General features: G+C 47.7%; 2 protein-coding genes across 12 annotated transcripts in view; one reads left to right on the plus strand and one right to left on the minus strand.

The window, feature by feature from the left end:
• Window positions 1–26364, minus strand: part of LOC118667941 (ribonuclease P protein subunit p14) — a 68811-nt gene extending 42447 nt beyond the window's left edge. Inside the window, exons 1-3 of one of the 11 annotated variants that reach the window (XM_036331766.1) lie at window positions 26217–26364; window positions 4142–4206; window positions 344–520 (exon numbers count right to left, since the gene is read on the minus strand). In XM_036331766.1, coding sequence (XP_036187659.1) covers window positions 344–462 — 119 coding nt within the window. In that variant the 5' untranslated portion in view covers window positions 463–520; window positions 4142–4206; window positions 26217–26364. Of the gene's footprint in view, window positions 1–343; window positions 521–3798; window positions 3941–4141; window positions 4207–26201 lie in introns of those variants that run through there. The other 10 variants (XM_036331763.1, XM_036331768.1, XM_036331761.1 and 7 more) reach the window with 10 other exon arrangements.
• DNASE1L3 (deoxyribonuclease 1 like 3) overlaps window positions 25566–27086 on the plus strand; it is a 43339-nt gene continuing 41818 nt past the window's right edge. The window contains exon 1 of the mRNA XM_036331774.1: window positions 25566–25691. The gene's annotated coding sequence lies outside the window, so the exon portion shown is untranslated. The remainder of the gene's footprint in view (window positions 25692–27086) is intronic.

Below are 27086 nucleotides of genomic sequence, written 5' to 3' on the forward strand. Positions count from 1 at the left end.
ATTCATTTATCAGTGCACATCACCGCACCTGTCAGAAACCACTGGATGAGAACCCAAGGACCAAGAACCTGCCATCGGGATCCCCACCAATGCACACAATCCTTGCTTAAAGAATCGGTGACTTTGGGAGTGAGGGTGGCCTCCTGGGCAGAGATGCCATCAGAAGCCCGAAAGAAGTTACCAATCATTCCGGAGCACTCCCAACATTCAAAGCAGGACATCCTTCAGCTTTTCTATATGCTTGAAATATGTCATGGTACAACGCTGAACCACCAAAAGGACCAGCAGAGAAGATGGCACTATTTTGGTTCCCCTGAAGACTTCAATCACAGAGTTAACTCACCAGTAATAGATTTTTATCAGCGCCGAAGGCCACAGGAGAAAGGAGGCCACAAATGCCAGGATGGGGATGGCCAGCGTCCCACCCGCGATCAGGAACATGTTGACCACATCAAGGTCCATCCTGCTCTTCGAGGCTGGCTGGTGCCTGCGGGGCTGAGAGAGTGACGGGAGTGAAACTCTGTCGCGAGAGAAGGGGGAAGAGGCAGAGGGGAAAAGAGAAGTGAAGGACCCAGAATGAGGACAAGGATGAGGAGGAAGCAAAGGCAGGTAATGGCTTAAAAAAACTCAACAGGCATGACCTGTACCTGTAATGAAGGATCCCTGAGAGCATCCGAATTGTATTTTAAGCTGTAAAGAAAACGCTTAGGACTACCGGGGACATCTAAGTAAGGACTGAATAGTAGGTAATATTATTGTGTTGGTGACACAGTTCTGGAGTGTGAGGTGAAACTGCGGTTATCTTTGCACGTAGGAGAACGTCCTTGTTCTTAGGCGATGTATGCTGAAGTATGAAGGGGACAAGCATAGTGCTATCTACGACTCGCTCTTAAAAGTTGAAGAGAAAGCCCTGACCGGTTTGGCTCAGTGGATAGATAGAGCTTGCGGACTGAAGGGTCCCAGGTTCGATTCCAGTCAAGGGCATGTACCTTGGTTGTGGGCACATCCCCAGTAGGGGGTGTGCAAGAGGCAACTGATCGATGTTTCTCTCTCATCGATGTTTCTAACTCTCTATCCCTCTCCCTTCCTCTCTGTAAAAAAAAAAAATTTAAAAAAAAGTTGAGGAGAAAAATATATAATGTGTGTGCATGTCGGTGGGGAGAGAAATAAAGCAAATATGCTGAAATGTTAACCAATGGTGAATCCAGGTGAAGGTTACGTGGTAACCTTCAACTTTTCTATAGGTTTAAAAATGTCTATAGCAATTATTAAAAATTAAGTTACAGAGGACAGAGGACCTTAAAGGAATGAAAAAATATACGTGTACACTTTTCCAGCAAACTTAAGTCATCGGTCTACTACATGAGAATTTCCATCCAATCATCGCTTTTGTCTTTTCCTACTCTGGTGACTTTTGAAACTTGTCCAAAATCATGCCAGCAATTAAAGAGTAAGATTTGGCTTGCCCCAACAAGAATCTTGTATCCCAGAACATAAAACAGTACCTGGCAAGTATCTGCTGCTTGATAATGCTCATTGCCTGAATAGATTGAAAATGAAAAATGCACTCACTTTGCAGATCTGCTGTGTGAAGTGAGGCACTTCAATGTTAAAGACAATGCGTTTGGTGGCCTTGCAGCACTATGTAAAGCCAGCTGATGTCAGGAAAACCAGCTGGCCATCATGGCACCCGGGAGAGTAACACACGCTCACATCGCAGGCTGGAGCCTACTCCGGCCTCCTCCTGTTAATAGCCAGGCTGTGCACTCCAGGCCTTTATCTCTGAACACAGGGACAAAGGTTCCTTGGGTAGAGGATATGGGCATCTCATGCTCCCAAGTTTAGTCTGGGGTGAGCGGTAGGGCATAATATGTCACAAATGTCTTTTCATGTTCTCAGATTTTAGAGCCTGGGGAACCCGAGTTCCAATGCCTTAATCTTAGGGTACAAAGCAAAATTCCAAGAATAAACAGAATATAAACACTTTCAAAGATACAAGAGCGATGACCTTCATCTGTTAACTACTGTATGCCAGACCCAGTGCAGGCAGTTCACATACACATCCTCTTACTCCATCCCTCCCCACATTATAAGGTAGGAAGCTTTTCTCCCGTCTTATAGAAGCTGACAGGTGCCCCCACGGTCATCCTGCAGGTAAATGGCATGCCCTGCATTTCAACCCAACCCCGCAGGCGTCCCTGGCTCATGCCACCTTTGCCCCCTCTCTGAGCTGGCTGCAAGCAGATACTTATTTTGCATGCATTATGCACAAGGCACCAAGGTCTGTGTCCCCATCACCATGCTTCACATTCCTCTAGAACTGCTTTAAAAGCAAGTAACCAATGACCTGATGGCCTTATTCCTGCTGGTGGCTTTTTAAAACTATCCAGTGCTGCTTATAATTTTTTCCTTTGATTCTGCAATATGAAAATTCTTTCCACGCTGCTTTCCACTAGATAAACACGACATCATTCTTCTCCTTCTCCCTCTTACTATTTTTTTTTCTTGTGAATTTGTTCTTGTAGGATGTAGCAGATGGGTCAGCGGGCGGTTCTATGTCACCAGGGTGCTGTACACTCTACTCTTCCTGGGATAACTTTTGGAGTCTTTTCTGTTCCTTGGAGGCCGCTGCTCTTGCTACAGCAGCCTCTTCAGGCCCACAGCTGAGCGGCTCCCCTTTCAAAGAGCATTTCCGCTTTTTCTTGGGGACACTCCTAGTTCCTGCCTCTTCAGGGTCACGGACTGGTTCCTCTTTGGGGAATGATGTCTCCCTCTGGGAAGACTTCCCCTGCCAGCTGTCTCCTCAAGGTCCCTACCAACCAGTGCCTCCTCTTTCTTGGGTTCAGATGAAGGGACAGGCGGGTCTCCCAGCCCATTCTCCCGAGGGGCCCCCTCGAGCTTTTGCTTTTGCTTCTTTTTGGGTTTTCATGTGTCTGGCGTGTTACCGCTGTTAGGGAGCTACTACCTTCTTGAAATCTGAGTATAATATCCAGCTATTAAGTGCCATTGCATTTACCCAACCCTGGTTTCTGAAACTAGTTTCTTATTCCTCAAAACTATCACTAATGATCAACAGTTGGGGGTGTGCAGGAGGCAGCCGATAGATGTTTCTCTCTCTTTGATGTTTCTATCTCTCTATCCCTCTCCCTTCCTCTCTCCATAAAATCAATTTTTTAAAAAAAGACTTTAAGGTTATACTGATTTAATTTTTGGCGCTTTGCCTCTGGGTCCCAGTTAAAGTAAAATATATTCTCATTAATGTAGATGGAGACGGAGGTTGTATATTGACGGCTGAATTTTGGCATAGTGGCTGTACCCTATCAATAAAGGCTGCAAGTGTTGTGTAAAAAACCTTGCGCTGTTTAATGTGCGACTATTTACACTGAAGTGAATTAAATACAACTCAAAGTTCAGTTCCTCAGCCACACCATCCCATTTTATGGGCTTGAGAGCCACATGTGAACAGAAGCCACCCTGCGGACCAGCACTGCTTAGGGCTCTCCACTCCTGAAAGCCTCTTACAACCCATTCCTTATGCTCCCTGGGTTCCCCATTCACGAGGAATGTTGGGTGGGAGGGAAAATCCCCGCCAGTGTGAGTCAGACAGACCACACGCGGCTCCCTCAGCCACAAGGCGGGCCCAGGTCCTCACTTGTGGCTCCCATTCCTGTCCCGGGTGTTCTCTCACAGCCCAGCTCTGCCAGAGGCACCTCGCAGCTCCCTCCAGGGATCAGCCTGCAAGCCCCGCACAGCCCCACATTGTCTTGCCTCGCGTGTCCCCTTCACAAGTACACTCACGTCCTGGCTGCCCGATGAACTCCTCTCTGCCTTTGTGGCTGAATCCAGCGTCACGCTGCCCAGGTAAACATCCTGGTCCCCATAGGCCCAGGACTTCAGCCTCCCTTCCAAGTCAGAGCCCTCCTCCTGGCAAAGTCTCTGTGAACTGCTTGTAGGAGGTTCTGGGTGCATATCTGAGCTCTGAAAACCTTCAGGGATCCACACCCTTTCCGCCAGTCCTTCTGAAATCACTCACCAGAGGGTGGTTTCCGGGGAGCTTACAGAGGAGTCCCAGGCTCCTCACTAACTGCCCCCCCCCCCCCCCCCCCGCTTTTAATCTATGGTTTAAAAAAGCCATACTCACTGTTCAAGGAGCACAGTCTTCTTTCCCAACGGCTGCTGGCTCTGGTAGAAGATGAAAATGAGATTCTGAAATTACAAAAAGCGAAAGCAAGGAAGCGTTAGGAAATATGAACTAAGTGATAACAGCCAGCAAAACTGCTGGCTTTTCAGGAGGCGCCGAGCTCTCCTCGAGGCACAGGCCAAGCACAAATGCCCGGTGGCTTTATAGTCGCCTCTGTCCAAGTCGCCTCCCCCTCTGTCCAAGTCGCCTCCCCCTCTGTCCAAGTCGCCTCCCCCGGTTGAGCAACCCGCACAAAGGGCAGGGCGTGCCAGGTCCCGGGAGGGCAAGAAGGAGGTCAAAGACCAGCTGAGGTGAGAAGAGAAGCATGGGAGTGAGAGGAGGAACCTGGTTGTCTACTGGAGGATCAACTTAACTGAGACCCTCCAATAAAAACTAAAACTCTCCTTCTCCATCGGGGAACAGGGTTAACCTAAAAGCTGTCCTCGGAAAGAAATGAGAGGAAGGTGGCAACACCGTGCACATGGGAATACTATTTCTACTAGAGCAGCGGCTCTCAACCTGTGGGGGGTCGCGACCCCTTTGGGGGTCGAACGACCCTTTCACAGGGGTCACCTAAGATCATCAGAAAACACATATATAATTACATATTGTTTTTGTGATTAATCACTATGCTTCAATTATGTTCAATTTGTAACAATGAAATTGGGGGTCACCACAACATGAGGAACTGTATTAAAGGGTGGCGGCATTAGGAAGGTTGAGAACCACTGTCCTAGAGTAACTAGCTTCGATTCAGGGCTAGACAGAGCACGGGTGCTGGGAAGGGCACTGCAGTAGGAGGACGGAGGGAAGGGCAAGGGAGGGCCAATGCACAAACCCCGAATTATTTCAGAATATGGTGGGCAGTTAGACAGACATGAGCAGGGTGAGGACAAAGGGCCAGGGACAGAAAGTCACCGGGGTGGGAAGCCCCAAGTGCCTAGCAACCACCTAGCCATGGACAATCTGTAGGGTGGGACTCGTCCCCAAGCGACCTTTCCTCCCCGTGCATCCTGATGTGGTGTAGACCCCCTGACCTTTCCTCCCTCTGCATGACATCCAGGCCTCAGTTGTGTTTTAGCTCCAGGCCCAGAGAAGCAGCAAAACCAGACAAGCGACACCATGGCTGACCTCAGGACCCGCTGCACTGAATACTGACCCCCTGCCCTGGCTCTGACCCATTAGTGGAGACCATGACACCTGGAAGCTGATGAATATTCTATTGGATTCTAACCTGGGTCCTCCCCTAAGATCTTCGCCATTAAAAGCGTTTAGGATGGAGGACCCGTGCCCGAACCTATCCCCACCCCCTTACCACTACCTCCCTCACTCCCAAGCTCCCTTCTGCCTCTGTAACCACTGACCCGTTTCTTTTACCACTCACTTCTTTCCTCTGAAATTTTCTAAATACATGTTCTCTTATCGTTGGAGTCTTGGCTCTGATTCTTCCTAGCCAGAACTCAAGCAGGCTGGTCTAACACCCAGGGCTGTTCCTCCTGCCACCACCAAGAGGATCAAAGAGTTACACATAAAGAAATAAAACGATAAATTTCTCAGGGAAGACATGAGAACTCTTTTAAAGTATCTTCATGGGCAAAGTCTTTCTAAGTAAAATATACAACCAGAGGCCATAACAAAAAGATGAGTAAGTTGACATCATAAACATTTTTTTAAATTAATTGTTTTTAGAGAGGAAGGGATGCATACACACACGCAGAGAGAAACAATTTCTTCTACTTATGCATTCATTGGTTGATTCTTTTTATTTTTATTGATCTTTATAGAGAGAGGAAGGGAGAGGGAGAGAGAAACATCAATGTGAGAGCAAAACATTGATAGGCTGCCTCCTGCATGCCCCCAACAGGGATCCAGCCCAAAACCTACACCTATCAGGAAGATCCGCTAGCCCACTGGTTGCCAACCTTTCGGACCTGATAGACCACCAGTGAGTCTAGCCAACGGACCTATCCGGCCAGGGCATAACAATGCTATTCATTCATTCATTCATTCATTCATTCATTCATTCATTCATCCTTACCCCAGGATACGTTTATTGATTTCAGAGAGAGAGGAAGTTGAGAGAAAGAGAAACATTGATGTGAGAAACATCAATTGGTTGCCTCCTGTATGCACTCCAACTGGGGATCGAACCACAACCTGGGAATGTACCCTGACCTGGGATGGAACCCGCATCCTTTTGGTGTTTGGGACAATGCTCCAACCAACTGAGCCGCCCTGCCAGGGCATAAAAATGTTCTTAAATGGCCACATGGAAAGAAGTTAATTTTTGTTGATACATATTAGATGCAACAGAGTAATTTCCTTAATGTACAAAGGGCTCCTACACATCAATATAAATATCAATAAAATCTAACAGAAAAATAGGCAAATGATCTGAATAATTTACCAGGAAGTAATACAAATGACTCTTACAAATATAAAAAAGATGCTCAATCACATTTAAAATAAGAGACATGTGCCGAGCTGGTGTGGTTCAGTGGTTGAGCACTGACCCATGAACTGAAAGGACCCTGGTTCGATTCCCAGTCAGGGCACATGGTCAGGTTTCAGGCTTGATCCTCAGCTGATCGATGTTTCTCTCTCATCAGTGTTTCTATCTCTCTTCCTCTCCCTTTGTCTCAAAAAAAATAAATAAAATAAAAACATATTTTAAGAGATATGCAAATTAAATCTATAAGGTAATGGTAATGTTTATTTATCACACTGGCAAAGAACAAAAAGTTTAATAATAGACTATATTGCTGAGGCTGTGGGGAAACAGAGGCTCTCATACAATGTACCAATTTACATTTCTACCAACAACTCTATAGATGGCAATTTGGCAAAATCTGCAGCACTCTTATATGCCCATACACTTGAGCTAACAATCTCACTTCTAAGAATTTATGTTTATAACTAACTGAACATGTCTGAAAACATGTTTTTGCAATATTATTTGTTACAGTATTACTTATTATGGCAAAAGATTGGAAATAATTCAAATGTCCACTTATAGGAAACCTATTACGTAAATGACGGCATAACTTTGAAAAAGAAGTTTAATGAATAGCCATTAAATACAAGTAAAATTAAATGTAAGCCATTAAAACAATGAGGCAGTCTATTTGTCTCTATTAGTAATAACCTCCAAAGTACATTGTTAACTAAAAAAGCAAGGAACAGAAGAGAGTGGATGGAATAACACCTCTTGCATTAAGCAAGAGAGAAAAAGAAGTACATACATATGCTTGTATATGTGTGAAACGTTTTTGGATAGATACACGAGAAACTGTCATCATGGCTGGCACTGGAAAGGGAAATGAGGGGCAAAGGGCAGAGATAAGAGGGACTTTTCACTGATACCCTTTTGTTCCTTTTGGATCACTACCATGTGCATGTATAAGGCTTTCCCTATGTAATTAAAAAATAAAACTCCTAAAATAAAATGGTCTATCCCAGCCGTGGGCAAACTACGGCCGTTTGAAATGAATAAAACTAAAAAAAAAAAAGACCGTACCCTTTTATGTAATGATGTTTACTTTGAATTTATATTAGTTCACACAAACACTCCATCCATGCTTTTGTTCCGGCCCTCCGGTCCAGTTTAAGAACCCACTGTGGCCCTCGAGTCAAAAAGTTTGCCCACCTCTGGTCTATCCAATACCCTAGCCCAGTGGTCGGCAAACTGCGGCTCGCGAGCCACATGCAGCTCTTTGGCCCCTTGAGTGTGGCCATCAAGTTTCAATCGCACTGTACGTGCGTGCCCGCACGTGGTATTTTGTGGAAGAGCCACACTCAAGGGGCCGTAGTTTGCCTACCACTGCCCTAGCCACTAAGCCACACATGGCCGTTTACATTTAAATTGATTAAAATTAAATACAATTTAAAATTCCGTTTTCTGATGCCATTGCAATAACCTGGTTATTGTTTAACAGGAAGTGAGTAAAGGGGAAAGCGAGGTAATAGAGGCATGCCAGTTATACAGCTTCGCCAAAAAGCTGAATTTAACATGTCAAGGCTGTTCCCTGCTGACCGAGGGGGGAAGGGACCGGAGGGAGGAAGGGACACATGCCCACTGAGGTCTGAGTGATGTGGGACGGTGCTTTCCCATCAATCACACCTGAAGTCAAGCCAGTGGCCAGAATGGGCATGGTCACTCCAGCTCAGGAAACCTAAATATTTAAACGTCCAAACAACGAAAGTTCAGCGCTCTCTCTCTCTCTCTCTCTCTCTCTCTCTCTCTCTCTCGCTCTCTCTCTCACACACACACACACACACACACACACACACACACACACACACACACACGAGTGCTTCGGACTCCTGCTACAGGGGAATGCGCTTCCCTGTGCCCGCATGGAGCACACATGAACTAACAGGCTTTCATTAGCTTGGACCCTGAAGCACACCCACCCAGCTGCAACATGGTGCAGAACCTCTGCACACTGGCCCTGCTTCTGGCCCTGCTGAGGCCTCAGCTGCACCTTTGCCAGGACTGGCTTGAGGGGCAGGGGGCTTTGGAGCCCAAGAAAAGTGACTCCACGCAAATAAAACCTGCTTCCACATCCCATCCTCCCGTGCACATCTTAGAATATTCATTTTCTGAAGATATCGCAAGAATGACACTCCCGCAAGTGACCAGGGAGTTTAATTCTCTAGTGCTGCCGAGGCTTCTGGGTGAGCGGCTCTCCCCCTGGGAGCGCACTGACCACCAGGGGGCAGCTCCTGCGTTGAGCATCTGCCCCCTGGTGGTCAGTGCATGTCATAGTGACCAGTTGTTCCCCTGCTTGGTCGATTTGCATATTAGCCTTTTATTATATAGGATTATATATAACAGGATATTGTAAAAATTAAGTTACAAAATTTTTATTAAAACATTTCTTGCATACCGTTACATTGGCTGGTCTGAAAAAACATTCGTGGTGGGCCGCATGTGGCCCACAGGTCGTGAGTTTGACATGCTTGATGTAGAACATTTTCATTATCACAAAAAGCTCTACTAGCCAGCTACAAAGGCCCATTAGAGAGAGCAACCAAACTTGTTTCTCATGTTAAGAGAAGAAATACAAATTCAATGCTGAAAATCCCCCTCCCTCTACACAATCTAGATGGCCTGGCCGCCTACGAAGATAACAAAGCCTGGGCGCTCCTGCCCTGTGTGACTGTCCAAAGGTGAGGTCAGCTTGGCAGGGTCGAAGTCCAGCACTCTAACACAGAAAATGAAATATTCCCATGCAGGAACCTCACATGGTCCATGAACCAGAAATTCATAGCTCCTTTGTGGTTCTGGGAGAGGTGCTAATAAGAGGATTCACTCTGGCATGCTTTGTACCAAAGCCCTAGCAACTGGCCCCCCCAGGGTGGGGGGGTTCTTGCTCAAGAGCCAGCCAAGCTCACAGCCCCCTCCCCTGCTTCTGCCACCTGGGACAGTCATGTGGGCAAGGAAACAGCCTACCCAGGCAGGTCCTGTGGACAAACAATCAGAGAACTAGAAAACTCAATCCTCTGGAAAGTCAACCTAAGAAACGTTCAGACCTGCAGAGAATTTGTATAGCTTATGTGAGCCACACTGACAATCTCCAGGAAACAAAATCTCAACCGATTGAGAAAATGCTCCTGAAAATGGCAGTGAAATAGGAATTTTTAGGGGTGAAAAAGGTAGGTTTGGGGAATTTTTAAAATTAAGGGGGTCCATGGAAAAAACACAGGGCTACAGAGTTGCAAAAGGTTTCATTTCCATAAGACAGGGAGCAGGGAGCCAGCAGAAGTTACATTTCCATAAGACAAGGGAACTAGGAGAGCAAAATGTCTCTATTTATGAAATAAAGGAGGAGGAAGAGAGCCCAGAGGGAATGGGAGAACAATGAGGGAGGAGGGCCTCACATGTCCCACGTGAGGTTTGACCTTTGAGCTCAGGAGTTGCTATAGTGACCAAATCAGGAGGGAATAGTGACCAGTCAGAGGGGATATCAAGGCACAAAAATCTGCAGCCTTTATAAACCTGGGAAAAAGGAACCCGGTGGGACTCTTTTCCCTCCCCACGTGGGAGTCTGTACTTGTTCTTCAATAAATTTCCACCTTTGCTATTACCATCTTCTGTCCGTGGTTTCACTCTTCGACTCCCACGGACAAAGAATCTGGGGAAGCCATCCTACTCAGGGGAACACTGCGTGTTCCAGTCCAAAAATCCCATATCGGCAGTTTGACCATTATTTTATACGTCAGAATCAAACAGGAAGACAGTCGGTGGCTTACTATTACATGAAATCCCTTGGTAACAGATTAGGGAGGCAGGAGAAAGCAAAGCAGGGAAATCTCTGGGATTGGATAAAAAGTAAAACTAACAGACATACTTTTTTTACATAGGTAAGTATGGAATAGTTAACTATTGACATAACAACAATGAGGGGATTTGTAGTCTCTGCTCTGTTGCTGGCTGTTCTTGGAGGGGTCCAGAAAAAAGGAAATTGTAGGGAGCGGCTATAGGGTTAAGCCTCGGACTGACCCGTTGGCAAAGCCACAACAAGTCCCAGCTTAGAGGGCACAGCTTAGCTTAATTAAGCTTATGACTCTCCTTAGATCAGCTGTGGGCAAGCTACGGCCCGTGGGCCGGATCTGGCCTGTTCGGCTGTTCTATACGGCCCGCGGAGCTGAAAGAGCGCTCTCCCCTCCGCTCCTTCACCAGCAGCAATGTTAACATGGCAACGTCGGGAAACACGGCCGCAGCTCCTTCTTCTGAGTCCAGTTTAAGAACCCATTGTGGCCCTCGAGTCAAAAAGTTTGCCCACCCCTGCCCTAGATCCTATCTGGGTAGCTAATGGGCTGTGGCAGGTGCAGCAAGTGCTGCCAAAACAAGCGAAACTCACAAGAACATTATAACTATGGTGACCACTACCTTGTTTACCTCTGGCTATAAAATAAAGACTCAGCTTCCGGTCTGGATCTCTCTCTGTGGCCTCAGCCAGGCACAGGAGATCCACCTAGACCCAGCTTATTCTCTTTGTCTGTCTTCTACATCCTTCGCCGCCCCCTCTCAGGCTCATGGAACCCTTGACTAAGCTGGCCTACCACAGGAAATTACTTTGATATTCCAAAGGTGTGATCTTAGATGCAAAAAGACAACAGACAGGCTCAGTTAAGATGAAGGTTGACCTTTGTTAGGGAAAAATACCATCCTAGGACATGACTACTCACCATGAACTGCTTATAGTTGGAAAGTTTTAATTTCGGACCATCCTATGTGGTTACTTTCGATCTCTTAGTTTGTAAGGTGCCATGCAGGCCTCACCTGAACTTGTCTGGTTTAGTATGTGCCCCCCTCCCCCCTTACACACACACACACAAAAGGCAGGCAGATCAATCAGGGGCTCAGCTGGAAGGCAGGTGGCTCACTACCCTGTGGTGGATCTTCTAAAAAACCATCCTGGCCAAGAGGGAGGCAATGAAACTTGCAACCCCTGCCCTGGGCTAGCCTAGCACCTTCAAAACATCAGCCTCTGGGTTCAAGATGTGGGCTGTGGTGATCGTCTGAAACAACCACCTGCTTGAAATCACACTTAAAACAAGAAAGCCCTACAGAAACACACGCCTGTTCCTGCCGGAGGAACGATGAGCCAAAAGCCACTTGATCCGTTACCTCCAAGTGAAACAGGTAGAATAAAATGTTCCCCGAAATGCCTCCATCGAATTAAGCCCTGCGAGAACTGTTAGGATTTCTGACTGGTGATGCAGGCTCTGAAAGAACTGAGAGAAGAGGGAGATGCAGAGAGAGAGAGTTTATTTTTTACTTTCCCTACAGGGAAAGGACTGGTGCATTGCTAATCAATACAAGGGCAAAGAACAAAAGCTGCTCCCCCTTTTGAAGCCTTGGTTACTGTTGCTAGGTGACAAGGAAGGGAAGGGGATTTGAGGGCTGGAATTGAGCAGACATGAGGGGGGTTGTCTTTTAAAGTTTGTTTGCTTTTTTAGTCTGGGCAGATATCCTAGGGAGGTGTCTTTATCAGTATCTTCACAAGCCTATAAAACATTCTTAGAGTGAAAGTTACAAAGAGTTTGAAAGAGGCCTGTTTGAAGGGGCGGGGGGGGGGGGAGGAAGGGACCTTTCTACTAATTACCCCTGAGTTGTAAAAAAAACAAAAACAAAAAACCAGCAGGGAGGAGGTATATGTAAGAATGTAGCCTTGAAAGTAACTTATCTTAAAGTTTGAACAGAGGGGTTGTTTGGATCAAAGGAGCTAACAATCTTGGGGTTTAATTACCAGGTGCTTCTCATAAATTATGGAAGGCCACAGGAAAGAAGAAAGAAGAAAGAAGAAAGAAGAAGAAGGGCCTTTTTTTTCTGTCCTTACAAGAACCATGGCAGTTTTCAATAGCTAGCTATAAAACAATGGTCCAGGAACTAAACTGACTTTCTGTAAGTTTATTTTTCAGATCTAAAGGCAAGCCACAAACCCCAGAGACAAACTCATTACCTGATTGGGAAAGTCCCTTCCTACAGCATGTAATAAGTCTTGCACAGTCCAGAATGCCTTGCTTTACTGACGTGCACCCAGACTTCAGTAGGACCCCAGTGTCCCTTAAAAGGAAAAAGCCAGCCAACCTACACCCTGATTGGTTAACCCCACCAACCTCTTTGTTCCCAAGGAATAAAAACCCTGCAATGGGTAAACAGAACCGGGGACCCTATTACAGTGTTCTTGTCCTCTGCAGGGCCTCCATAAATCTGCCTTTGCCTTTATCAATGTCCCTGGTCCAAATGCTAACACAGGGGCCCCAAAGTCTTCAGGCTCTCGGGGAGCCCAGAACAATCTTTCAGTGTATGAATTAGTGCAAATAAATGCATGTGCTTCATCGCCCGAGGTCACCTCTCCAAGGTATAAAGTGCTAGGAGGAGCATCACATAAGTGACCATTTCCCACGTGAATGAAAGACGTTAAAATAGCCTGTATGAGTGTACAACAGCAGAGGGCCTAAAATAGAACCCTGGCACCCAAGAACATCTCCCTGTGCCCGAATCTGCACTCCTAAGTGAAAGGAAAAGCAAGAATCAAAGAGAGTTTTGTCATTTGTAAAGGAGGTGAAGTTGGCCTGCAGTAGTTTCTAATTGCAGGAACAAAGCCGGTGTTAGACATAGAAAAGCCTGGTTATAAACCAGGTTTCTATCAGGACAAGATTTCTTCAGGATCCTTTGTGAGTTGTCCCCCACCTTTTTTGGGGGGGAGAATCTTCTTTCTGGAGATCTCTTTAACCCAGGAAAATTAGCACCAGAAAAAGCTACAGGCAAAATTTCATAGTTAAAACATAGTTTTGTTTAGAACTTTATCCAAATAAATAAAACATAAAAATGTCTATTTAAAAAGTAACAGTAAATATTGAACAAAATTTTGGTTATAACTGCAATCCTGTGCTAATTATGAGGACAAAGAGTAAATCTCAGGTAGACTGTCTATAGTAAGATACATCTGAAGTATGGTAGCAATCATCTCAGGTAGAAACTATAGTTCAACTTTAACCCTGCTGTATGGTTTCTGTACTTATTTGCTTGCCAAAATAATAGAAAAGTTATTTTGATTTTCTGAATTATATAAATCATCCCATTCGATTAAATACCCTATTGATTGTAATGTGAATATCCCATTGGTTGTGGTCATACTGGTCTTAGAAAGCACATTCTTCTGTACCTGGGAAGGACAGCACAATTATCCCAAGGTCAGAGGGCTCCAGATAACATGTCCTTGTTGACTCAGTGGTCCCAAGACCCGAGGGCTCTAGATAATGTGTTTCTGTCAATTCAGTGATCCGGAGACCCAAAACTATAACTTAGATAACATGCTGCTTCTGCTTCTGTAAACTGCTTTTTTGCAAACCAGGTTCCTCATTCCAAACCTTGGGATGTAATCAATACCTTGTGATCTTTGCCTATATAAATCTGGTGTTGGGGCTGGGGCAGGTACTATGAGATCTGGGAGAGCGAAATGCCCCCTCATAGTCCCGGATTTGCAATAAATGTGACTCTTTAATTCGACTTCTTGAGGCATCCTTGTGTGATTCTCTGGGTACATTAGAACACATCCTTCCTATTAACATTTGGTTATCAAAGTGGTATCAGAAAGAGGACATTTTTGCAAAAATACTTTATTGCTTTTTCAAAGGCTTTTCAATTCTTTGGTTTTTCAAGTCTCTTTCCCCTTCTCTTCATCCATTAACAGACCTTCATCTATTACTGCCTTTGAGGCAGGATAGTAAGGAGGCAGGCACATTCCTTGGCAAGTAGAACGAGGAAACTGAGACAGGTAGCTGTGGTTATCGTTATGATTAGCTACTTTTAATACTAGGAAAGGAGTAAAGGGGAAAGGTCAAACGTTATAAGCATGGTCATTTGAACACCTTCACCAGGAAGCTACAATTTCACACTCCCAGGGAACGCTGTGGGGGAAGGAGGCCAACAAAAGGAAGACAGACACATGCCAGTCAAGTTGGATGGCATAGGAAAGATACTTGTCTGTCAGTCACACCTGGGGACAGAATTCAATGGCCAGAATGGGCAGGGCCAATGCAAGGGGGCCAAGATTTGGGAATACATAATCCCCTAAACAAAGGAGCTCTCTCTCTCATTGCTCCCCACTCTTGGCTTGTGGAACTCTCGATTTGCTCCTGCCTGTGTTTCCTCCATAACCATGTGGCCCTGCAGAGAAAAGAATGTCCTGAGACCCCCGTGGGAGGATGGGATTTGGTGGAAAACTTTATGGATGGAGTCGAATTAAGGGAGTGCCCCTCCAAGGTCCCATCTCTGTCTTGCCATGGGCAAAGTCCAGTCTTGCCTTCATTAGGGCCAGAATTAAGGCCACTGCCCAGCATTTCTGTGCCACAGACAATGGACTGATGGACTGCAGAGGGAAACAGAAGCTAAGCTAGCCTGATGCTGGACTGACCCGGCTCCAACATGGAAAGGAAACTCTGGACACCAGCTCTGATTTAGCTCTACTGAAGCTGGACTAAGGGGGATGGGACCTTGAAAACCCAGGGGTGTCATTCCACAAAAACAAAACTTTCTACTGTACCTCATCCTCCAGCGGGGGCCTCTGGAAATGCTTACGCCAGCGACACCTCCAGAACCCCACTGCCATGAACAACTGGGGGAGACAAGCCCCTCTCCTATCCTACAACAGCTGAACAAAATGACTGAGCGATTTACAGCCAGATACAGAAGAGAGATAACACCTAGGCCTCAGTTGTATTTCAGCTCTAGGCGCAGAAAAGCAGCAAAACCAGGTCGGCAATGCCAGGACCAGTGGCAATGCTAAGGACCTCCTGAAAGGCACACCCTGATGAATATTCTGCTGACAACCTCCCCTGAGACCTCCCCTGATTTCTGCCTGCAAGAGAGCAGATAGAGCCTCAGGACAAAGGCCCAGCACATGCTCTCCCTCCCAGGAGCACCCCACACCCACACCTTTTCCTTCCCCTTCTTCCCCTCCCCCCCACAGGGATGCATCTTCTAAACTCTAAAGGACCCCACAAGGCTTGCAACAGGGAGCAATGGGCAGTGGCAGCTCGTCCCGGGCTAACCCCCTGACCCTGTCCCCACGGCCCCTTTGTCTCTGACTTCTTAGTGAGCCAGAGCAACCCGGCCTGGGCTCATTTCCCCACCTAGTCCCTCTCCTGTTGCTTCTTCTCTCCTAAGCCCTTCCTTGTTTCACAGCTTTATTAAACGTCCTCTAAAACCCCCCTGGACTTGTGTTATCTTTCCTGCATGAAGTCAAGAACCCCCACACTCTCGGCCAGCCCTAGACAGACCTGCTAAGGGCCAGGTCCCCTTTCCGGCAACACCGTGACATGTCAAACAGTTCTCCAACATCCTTGCTTTTATTTCATGAAATCCCTCTTCTCTCACAAGAGTTACAATTTCACTTTCTCCTGTTTGTCTTGTATTTGCAAAATGGTCTATGATTTGGGAGAGACAGAGGACCCAGATGTGAGTGGCTGGACGTAAGGGTTGAAAACAGAGAGGGATGTTTTCGGTAGAGGTTGAGGTGCTGCAGAGAAAAGAATACCCTGAGGCCCCATGGGAGGATGGGATTGTGTGGAAAACTTTACGGATGGTGTCAGGTTAAGGGAGTTCCCCTCCAAGGTCCCATCTCTGTCTTGCCAAGTCCAATCTTGTCTTCAGGGGCATTATTAAGGCCACTGCCCAGCATTTCTGTTCCATATTAAGATCCAGTCCAGCATCTGGCTGGCTTAGTTCGTGTTTGTTCCCAGCTGCATTCCATGGCGTGTGGGGCCTGCATGGCCATGGGCACATGGCAGGCCAGCATGTGGGGCAAGTGCGGGGCACAGAGCTTAACCAATCAAGCCTTCAAGAGTTCGTGCACTTGCAGCGGCTTCATCCTCTAGCCACTGATCTGTTTCCCAGGTTAGACTGACAGGCCAGCACCTTCTCTATGTGACCCTGGCTTCACTGTGCAGGTGCCCCCCCCCCCCAACCCCCGCCTTTGTTCGATCCCTTCCCCCAGTGATCTGCAGGGAATGGACAGTGGTTCCCTGGGAAGCACGAAGCTGTAGATTCCTGGTGAAGCTGCCCAGGTTACCATGCTTATAATGTCTGGCCTTCCTTTGCTTTCTTTCTCTTATTAACACTAACTGGCTAATTATGATGATAACAGGATGATGGAGTGGGACCGAAGTTTGTAAGTGGCGAGTCCATTAATATTTTCCGGTTATGATAACTTTTATTTCCCCTCTATCATCTGGAAACTGTGGGAAATCAGATCCAAGACACGGGTAATCTGATCCTCTGGGGACTGTACCTGAACAGGGCATTTTTCTCCATTTCCCCCACCCTCTCTACCCAGAAGATACCCTCCACCACCCCCCACCTTCTCCTTTTCAAACCCTTCTGGCAGAGCTAGGAGTTAACCTTCCCTCCTCCTCTAGTCATGAGTAATCACTCTCCATGCTCTAGAGCAGCAGTTCTCAACCTGTGGGCCGCGACCCCTTTGGCGGTCGAACGACCCTTTCACAGGGGTCGCCTAAGACCATCCTGCATATCAGATATTTACATGACGATTCATAACAGCAGCAACATTACAGTTATGAAGTAGCAACGAAAATAATTTTATGGTTGGGTCACAACATGAGGAACTGTATTTAAAGGGCCAGAAGGTTGAGAACCACTGCTCTAGAGAGTATTTTGTAAGAACACCTCTCTCGGCATTTGTAATTTTGCCTCTTATCATGGTCCTTGTGAGAACACTGTATCCCACTAGGCTGCAAGCTCCTTCAAGACAAGTCTTTCTACACCTCTGCAACAGCCACAGCACGTGAGCACACTGTGCCTGGTGGGCACTTGGTAAATACCAGACAATAAGCTGGAATGTCATGAACCAACAGGGCTGCCGGGCCAGCACCACTGCAGGCCATTCCTTCTCTCTGTTTATTTTGGCCACCAACAAAATGAGCATTCCTCAGCAGAGCCATATAATTTTAGAGCCTTCCGTCCAGATGGGAAGCGGGGACCCAGAGAAATTGAGCAGGCTGCCCAATGTCACACAGCTCTTCTCTGCCTCTGCCCCCAACCCACCAGGGGCTCCCAGTGACCCTCGGCATGATGTGGAAGGCCACACAGGATCTAGTGCCTCCCATCTCGCAAGTGTCACCCTCTTCTGTCACACCCCACCCCACCCCACCCCTTTTCCTGAACGATCTACATTCCCTGACATGGCCAAGGCTTTAGCACCCAGGCTCCCCTCTCCCTCTCTTGCCTTTTCTCCCTCTTGCCTGGTGAGCTCCAGCTCATCCCACAAGTCGCGGCTACGACCGTGTGAAAAGTATGAAAGTCAGAGCTGCCATCCCAGAGGGACTGCCTTGCTTGTCTTATTTCTCAAACTTTGGAATGTTAAAACTGGGCAAAATAACCTTTGGGCTGGGCCTAAAGCAGCTGTATTTCAAACAAATGTTTGTTATGACTACAGCACTCGAAAGTAAAAACATCCTTTAGAATTAGCCTCACTATGTTAGCTTATCTGCAGCTATAGAAATTCCTTCCATCCCTGTACTGTTCCCCTCTTTCTCATCAATACCCCTTGCCTTCATCTCCCAGCTACAACACTATCTGGGTTTCTGCGTGAACCATTGCTTCCTGAATAGCTGGATCTCAAATAAAGGCTTGTTGCCTCTCATTTTGGCCTTTTATTTTTAGGTTAACAACAGCATTACCCTGTCTCTAAATGCTTTTCCGGTTACTGGTGTTTGTGTTCTCGGGTTCTCCAAGATAGAAATCAAGAGGAAACCCCATGGAAATATCCAGACAGACTTTATTAAGCTTATGCTCGAGTACAAGGGAGGCAGCACAGAGGAAAGGAAGGTCCTCTGAACCGACTCCTGGGCTGATTTTGACAAAGCAGCGTTGGAGAAGCAAGCTGTTAGAAGGGAGTAAAATTACGCATTTTTTTTGAGCAGGGACTGGAGGGGTGGTAACATTCTTCTGGGTGGCTTATCTGTGTTTTGATCAGGCCAGGGGTGGCAGAGTGGCACCAGCTCTGCGGTTTTCCTTATCCAGTGTCCCAGGTCCTTATGCTGTCTCACAGTTTTGCATTTCCTGGCACCTACAGCAGTTCCATGGCCTGGGTTCAAATCCCTACTCTGCCACTGACCAGCTGTGTGACTCTGGCAAGTGACTCGACTTCTTAAGAACCTCAGTGTGGGGACAAAATGAGATGGTGCATGGAGACTGCTCAAAGCAGCGACTGGCAGATACCAGGTGCTCATCCTGCCTTCCTACCAGAGCGGGTTAGGCAGCCCTGCCGCACGTCTATCACCCTGCAATGCCACTGTACCTGCGTCTGTGCAGATGCTAGAGTCTGTAAGCAGGTCTGTGTTGCTATCTTTGTCTTCCCCAGTGTCTAGCCCAGCCGTGGGCAAACTACGGCCTGCGGGCCGGATCCGGCCCATTTGAAATGAATAAAACTAAAAAAAGACCGTAACCTTTTATGTCATGATGTTTACTTTGAATTTATATTAGTTCACACAAACACTCCATCCATGCTTTTGTTCCGGCCCTCCAGTCCAGTTTAAGAACCCATTGTGGCCCTCAAGTCAAAAAGTTTGCCCACCCCTGGTCTAGCCCGTGGCTCAGTTTCCAGACTTCATCACATATAAAGCTTAAATCCTACCATGGGTACAAACAAGGTGTGGATGAAAAGGGGCCCACATACTAAACCTGACAAGCTCAGAGGAGGCCTACATGGTGGCCTTACAAACTCAGAGACCTTATCTTTCCCAACCAAGGACACTTGAAAGCAAATGGTTAACACCTCTCCTCCCTAATCAGAGAATACAGTAAGAAGGGAGAGTTCGATCTCACCCACTGAACAAAGAAGTCGGCGGTCTTGGGACTTTCCAAGGTAAAATCACCAGATGTTCTCATGAATTCTGAGAAAGCTACAACAAAGTAAAAGGGGAACCCTGAAATCTAGTCTGTTGCCCAAGATATCCAGCAGAGGAACCTTGAAACTTGTAGACAGAAAAGTATAAAATCCTACATCTCCACCAGGCAGGGCATTCAGACTAGCTGGGTGCCCATTTGTGCTACATGCCACATGTGTTTTTAGTCAATTTGCTTGCCTTGTTTCCTTAATAAATTTGCTTACTTTCCTACAATGCTATTATCTGTCACTCCCCTGAAAACCCTCTCACCAGACTGACAAGAGCTGAGAAGGGGACAGCCCCTCCAACTCAGGAGGCTGTCTGGTAACTATTAGGTCTGATCAAATAATTGAATCCATATCCTCTCCCCTGGGAACTGACCTTTAGACCACTTCACAACCGGCATTCCCTTTCTCTTAGACCACATTCCAATGGCTAAGACCACATTCCACTTGCTAAGTCCATTATCTTTCCCCTTCAGACGCGCCCAGAGAATTCTCCACCCAGAAAGAGTCCTTCTAGAGTCCTTTGAAATCTCTGACTCCCTGTCCCTGGGTGCTGGCTCAGCCCCCATTTGGGGGCTCAGCCCATCTGGTATCCAGATGACCTAATCTCTCTATATAAAAGCCTAAGCAACTGTCCGACCATTCGACTGGTAGCTATGACATGCACTGACCACCAGGGGGCAGACGCTCAACACAGAGGCATGGAAACATGGAACAGACTGATGAATCTCAGAGGGAAGGGGGGAAGGAGGCGGGTGGAAGAGATTAACCAAAGACCTTTTATGCATACTAGAGGCCTGATGCGTTCCCTCAGCCTGTCCTGAAAGGATTGAGCTGAAACCGGCAGTCTGACATCCCCGAAGGGTCCCAGATTGCAAGAGGGCACCTCTAGTAAAATTTATAATCCCTTACCACTTTGGCCTCATGCGTCCCTCCTTTAGCATCCCTCCTTTAGCGAGGCTACCAGTAACATCTTGACTTCCAGCACTATGCCCTGATTATTTACATTGTCTGAGTCAATAACAGCAGGTAAATCCAGGTTTCTTCCTTCTACCAAAGGATGGAGACCTGCCCCATTCAAACAGAACTGCACAATTTGGAAAACTCATTTGCATAAAAGTGGGAACTTGGGCAGGAACTTCCTCTCTAAAAGTTGGCCTCCCCTTTATCTCTGTGGAACACAACTTAGGTTGCTACTTGAATCTGTGTCTCCGAACTGCAGCTCTTTTTGCTCAAATAAATGCTTTCTATTCTTCATTGGAGTCGAAAATTAATTTTTGTTTACCAGTTGCTATTACTTCAGATAATTATTTAACAAGAAGAAGAGGGGCCCAACCTGCAGCAGTGTAAGAACCTCTGCCTACACTCTGCCTCGTTCCCCTAAATTAGCAGTTTCCTGGTGCTGCCCCAAATGCATCAGACCACAGACAGCAACATGACTTCTGGGACCGGAAAGCCTGGAATATAATCAAGAGGGTTTCCGAGGATCTGGTTGGTTTAGGAAAATATCTTCATCTTCTTTGAAGAGGCAACAGCATTCAAGGTCAGAGAGGGCTTTGGTTTGCAAAAATTATGTCTAGATACGGGTTTCTCAACCATGGCACAACTGACATTTTGGGCCAGATTCTTACTTGTTGTGGGGTATTTAGTAGCATCTAGGAACGCTACACACTGGATGCCATCCCCAAGTTGTGCCAAACAAAAATGTCTCCAGATGCTGCCGTATGGTCCTGGGAGGCAAAGCTGCACTCAGTTGAGAGCCCTTTCAGAGGAAGTAAGCCCACTCAATTCCAACCCTGGATTTATTACCAAAGTAAACTGATGAGGAACATTTTTAGCCACTCACTGTATCTACCTTGAAGCACTGTCTTCTAATCCTCAGGGCCTTTTTTTTTTTTGTAATTCAGAGTTTTGAAGGCAGTTGTTTTCAGCCCTGGCTACACATTAGAATCCCCCAGGGAGCTTTTTAAAAATAGGAATTCCTGGGCCCCACTGGGAGCTTCAGATTAGCTGGCCAGGGCAAAGCACAGGCAGGAGCACTTTTTTAAAAGTTCCCTAGGCAGTTGGAACAGGCAGCAGGGATGGAGAAATACTGCCCCCAGGCATTTGATCTGATGCGCCCTCTGCCCCCTCCTTTGAATCTGGCAGTGTTAACGCAGCTGAGCCAGACAGCCAAAAGGAGGCTATGGGGATTTATTACCATCTCCACTCTTGACAATGAAACGTCCTCTCCACACTCCATTTCTTGGCCTGCAGATGACTTGCCGGAAAGAACAGAACTTAATAACCAAGCAGCTTCCCCATGGCCTCGTTGATCTAAACAGTCCGGCCCCACAGAACTTTCTGTGAAAATTGTTCTCTATCTCCTCTGCCTCACATGGTACTGCTGGCCCTGTGGCTATCCGAGCACCTGACATGTGGCTAGTGTAACTGATAAAAAGAATTTTTAGTTTTATTTAACTTGAATTTTAATTTAAATAGTCACACAGTGGCCAGTGGCCACGATATGCGACAGTACAAAATAAGTGTTTATGTCCCTACAGGGTCACAGTAATAAAGAAAAGTCCTATAGCCTGTTAAATTCCACAGAACTGTGAAATTCACAACATTTATGTCTTAAAATACCTAAACTCAACAGTCATTAAATTCTCAAATGGGATTCTAACTTATTCTAATAAAGAATCAATTTAGGAGAAATTCTAAAATAATTTTTTTAATCAACCTGCAGAATTAGTTTCCCAGCATATTCCAAATACTTGGACAAGGAAGCTGATTCTACGCTAAGCTGCTTACTAGCCTGCCAGGAGAAAACACTCATGCTTGCTTTCCTTCCCTCCAAATCCACACATTACCTTTGATTCAGACTTCTTGCCCCCCAACTTAGGCCTAAAGCAGCAACACACACTCTTATTTCCTCATATCATTAAGTTTCATAATTACTTACAATTGCACAAACTGCGGATTCTCACAGAACTCAAAGCCCATCAATTTTGAAAGCAAAAAAATAGAAAGGCAATTCTAGCTCTTACTGCAAAGGCAACGGGTGGTTTAGAGTTGAAGAAAGCCTTGCAGGCCTTTCTGAGCACACACACACAAAAATGCTTACCTCTTCTTGGCCCAAACTCCCCTGGCCCACCTCTAAGCAGAGTCAGCATGAGCATTTTAGTATTGATTTACCATTTTGGGGTAATTCAAGGTGGTAGTCCCTCTTCACAATAGCTGGTGTCCATCGAGCGATGACCACATGCAGGGCCCTGTGCTTCATTTCATCTCAATCTTACCACTGCCTTCTGAAGCAGGTACTGTTCCAGAAGCGGAAGCTAGGTACCTGGCCCATGGCCACACCGCTAGCAAGTGACAGAGGTGGGATCTGGACCCAAGTCTCCGATTTTCTGGTGGGAACCCTTTGGGTTACGAACAAAGACAAACATGTAACTCTAATGTTAGGTACCACGCTGAGCCATTCTCCCGGTGATCTAGCTGCAGCGTTTGGCATGGCAGGGTTCAGAAATCCTGAGCCTATCTTTTCTTCAGAAACTACCCCATCCCCCTGGACCACTTTCTGTCCTGAGGTTTCACCGGGCAGGTGAAAAGAGGGTCTTTGGGGAGCACTTCTGATCTGCCAGCACAACTGCACCTCTGAGCGCAAGGCAGACACATGCAGTAGAACTTTCCAAATGCCATCATGGTGGTGGAAGGTAGTGAGATCCCATAGCTGGGAGAAAGGAACCGATTTCAGTTGGGACCAGGGGAGAAATCAGCGGAGTGTTCATGGAGGGGACAGATGAGCTAGACCCTAAGGGGTAGGTAAGATTTAGACACCAGAGATCCCAGGGAGGGCATTCCCAGAGGAAGGAACAGACTGAGCAAAGGTGCAGAGGAAGAATGTGTGTTCTCCTGCTTGGGTTACAGCAAAGGAAGCAGGGAGGGTAGGGGACAGGTGCCGGAAGCAGGTCCACCCTTGCTGCTTGACACAGTCGCTGCAGGGAAGAAACATCTGCACAGCTTATGTTTCAAAGGACCTGGCGTATATGGCATATGTTTGCTCCCCTCTTAGCGCTGTTTTAAACAGGACCACCTCCCCAAGAAAGGTTGTTTCCCCAGGTGAGGATTTTTCCCTGGAGTTAGGGATTAACAGGACTAAGGAAGAGAATAAATCAGTAAAACCCCCTAGTGTTACAGAAATACCATGTCCTACTTATGAAGAACTTGGACTAAGACTGTTGGCAATAAATTTGGGACTTGTTGGGCCCACATCCCCAGGGGTCTGCCCACCAGGGAAAGCACCAAAGCCTATACCCCTTGAGACCCACCGACACAGGGCAGTCCCAGGGAAGGCAAGCAGCGAGGCTGGGAGGACATAACCTTTACTGGGTCGGATAATCTCCTTCAGTCACTTCCTTGTAGCTTATCAGTAGAGCAGTCGAATAGTGATCTTGGAATAGCCCTTATAATGGAACACAGAGATTAACCTAGACAAGATTAACATCAACAGGACTAGATAGAGACAGGATTTTTGGCAAAGGTCAGATAAGAAACTATGGAAATGAAACAAGGAACTGTAGAAGATTACCCAAAACATACCATGCTGTGATTATAGAGGCATGCTTATAGGATCAAATGGTATAAATACAGATGTAACAGGAGAATAAAGAGAGAACCTGGCTATGCTGATCATCTGAAGGCTGTCTCTGTGTCATTCCTTCTTCGCCGACTCCTTCCACACCTTTGGGAACCCCTGGACCTGCTGGGGCAGGACCCCAACAGGCAGCGTCTCCAGGGGCCTAGGCTGATGGGCTGGGGCAGCACAGGGAACCCAGAAAGTAGCCATTAACCATCCCAGGAGGTGTTTTGCATCCCACCCCTGGTACTTTCTAGCCGTGTGGCCTCCAGCAAGTCCCTTGAGCAATTTGGGCACCAAGAACCCCTTGCTGATCTGAGAACCTAATTTTAGAAAAATAAACTGGTGCTAGGAACACAGGTTATTAATTTCTCTTTCTAACTTCCCATATTATAAAAATATTGTTCATAAGAATTTATTATTTACAATTGGGTAAAAATCAGTCTAGTGATTCAGAATGGGGTCGTTGAGGTCAGATTCACTGAATGTCCTGGGAAGAGACCATCTCGGGGAGTCTCACCTTCCTCCTCTGAGAAATGGGTGGCTCATTGGTACCTACCTCTTGGGGCAGCTGGGAGGAGTAAGGCAGGTTATCACTTAAAGGTGTTTAGAACATGGCCCGGCATGCAGAACTTGCTTATTGTCAGTTATTGCTAACAATAAGTTATTTTTAAGCTCTTAGCCAGGTGGAGTCAGCCATGAGGGATTTCTGAGCAGATGAGAGTGGAGGCCAATGCTGGCCTCCGGTTCCTGTTGGGATCTCTTCATAACCCGCCAGCCCCTGGGGCATAAAAAGCGCTCAACATACATACCCCTGGATGCACAACCTCTAGACCAGTGGTTCTCAACTTTCCTAATGCCGCGACCCTTTAATACAGTTCCTCATATTGTGACCCCCAACCATAAAATTATTTTCGTTGCTACTTCATAACTGTAATTTTGCTACTGTTATGAATCGTAATGCAAATATCTGATATGCAAGATGTATTTTCATTGTTACAAATTGAACATAATTAAAGCATAGTGATTAATCACAAAAAAAGTATGTAATTATATATGTGTTTTCCGATGGTCTTAGGCCACCCCTGTGAAAGGGTCGTTCGACCCCCAAAGGGGTCGTGACCCACAGGTTGAGAACCGCTGCTCTAGACCCTCTGGCACCCTCGTCCTCCCTTCCTACCTCCCTCAGTCAACTTGGCATCCCCCCAAGGACTGCGGGTTCCAGGATGTAAATGTTGCACGTGCTCGACCTGCGGCCGGCGGCGGCGTTACACAACCGCATTTACAAGACCCGCAGGAAGCCCGCGTAGGCGTGGGCTAGGGATGCCGAGGTTGCAGGGTGGGCGCCGGCTGTCAGGGTGTGAGAACAGGCATCCCAGCTCGAGGGTTTCGAGGAGGAGAGGGCGCAAGGGCGAAGGAACCGGGGCAGGTTGCGGAAAGAGGCGCTGAAAGGCTGCTGGGGGTAGGTACCGGCTGGGAGCGGTGCAGACGCCTGGGGCTGGACGGGAGGTGACTTGGGCTGGAAGGGCGAGCTGCAGCCCTTCCCTAGGCAGTGGGAGGAACGGGGGTGCAGGAGCCTACACACCAGCCGGGCGCTGGGAGGGGCGCAAAGGCTGGTGCCGGCGCGACTGGAGGGGAGGAGGAGTGGAAAGGGTGCAGGTCCCCGACCCGTCCTCACCTTGTCCCCGGGCTTTGGGAGGCAGGCATCCTGGTCCCAGGAAGTGGGGGAACCGGGATTCGGGAATGTCGAGCCTATCGGGGTACCGGGAGGGAGCGCGCGGAGGCTGACGCCAGAGCGGGGAAGTGGAGAGGAAGGGGGGGGGTGCAGGTCCCCGACCCGTCTTCACCCCGGGGGTGAGGGCCGGGGCGGAGGCCGAGCAGCCGGGACTCGGGAAGTGCAGGAGGTCACTGGGTCATCGGGGAGCCGGCGGACACCCCCTCCCAGGCGCGCAGCCCCGCCGCCCGCGCTCACCTCACCTCACCTCACCTCACCTCCGCCGCCTGCGTCCCGCCGCACGAGCCCGACTCCCGCACAGTCCGCGGCTCCGTCCGGCCGCCGCGCTGGTGCTCGCGCTGCTCTCCGCTCCCCCGCCCGGCTCTGCGGACGCCTTAAAGGCGCGATGCGCTGACCTGCGTCCTCCGACAGAAACGCCGGCGCCGCCCGCCCCACCCCCAGAGCTGCTGCTCGGGCGCCGCGTTCCCGCCGCGAGGGCTCGGGCGTGAGAACTTCCAGCTCCTCCGCGCCCAGGCTCAGAGCGTTAAACTCCGAGGGTAGAGAGTATCACGCAGTACCCAACCCCAGCTACCCGGCTCCAAGAGCCAAGGGCCGAGCACGAGCGCCTACTGTGTGTGTTCCCCTACGCAAGCATGTCAAACTCGAGGAGGGCCGAACCCAGTCTCCCAAGAGCTCACTAGGGCATGGAGGAGAGATGGGAACCCAAGGCGTCACTGTTCCACAACGTGACACCAGAATTCGAGGAGGCATCGGTTCATTCACTGAGCACCTACTGTGCGCCTGGTGCTGCTGGGCACCATCTGCCGCAGTGGCTGCCACCTAAGGGTTGAGAGCAAGCGAGGGACAGGCAGGTACACAGGCAAACAAAGCCGGGGTTGTCTCATTGAAGCCAGGAAGCGGGCCTGTAGTTGGCTTCCTTTCTCAGAAGAAAGGCGAAGAAGCCGGTTCAGCTTGCAAAGGACAGAACTAGGAATGCCAACCAGGGATCATCTAACTCCTAAGCTCTGGGGGCAAAATGGCCTTTCAGACACCACTGGTTAAATCCCCACGACGGTCATTTCTTCCTTTTAAGGACAATTAAACCTCACTGGGCAAAAGGGTAAGGAGGGGAGCATAAAATCC

Source organism: Myotis myotis, unplaced genomic scaffold (genome assembly GCF_014108235.1).
Source record: "Myotis myotis isolate mMyoMyo1 unplaced genomic scaffold, mMyoMyo1.p scaffold_m19_p_13, whole genome shotgun sequence".
Classification (NCBI taxonomy): domain Eukaryota; kingdom Metazoa; phylum Chordata; class Mammalia; order Chiroptera; family Vespertilionidae; genus Myotis; species Myotis myotis.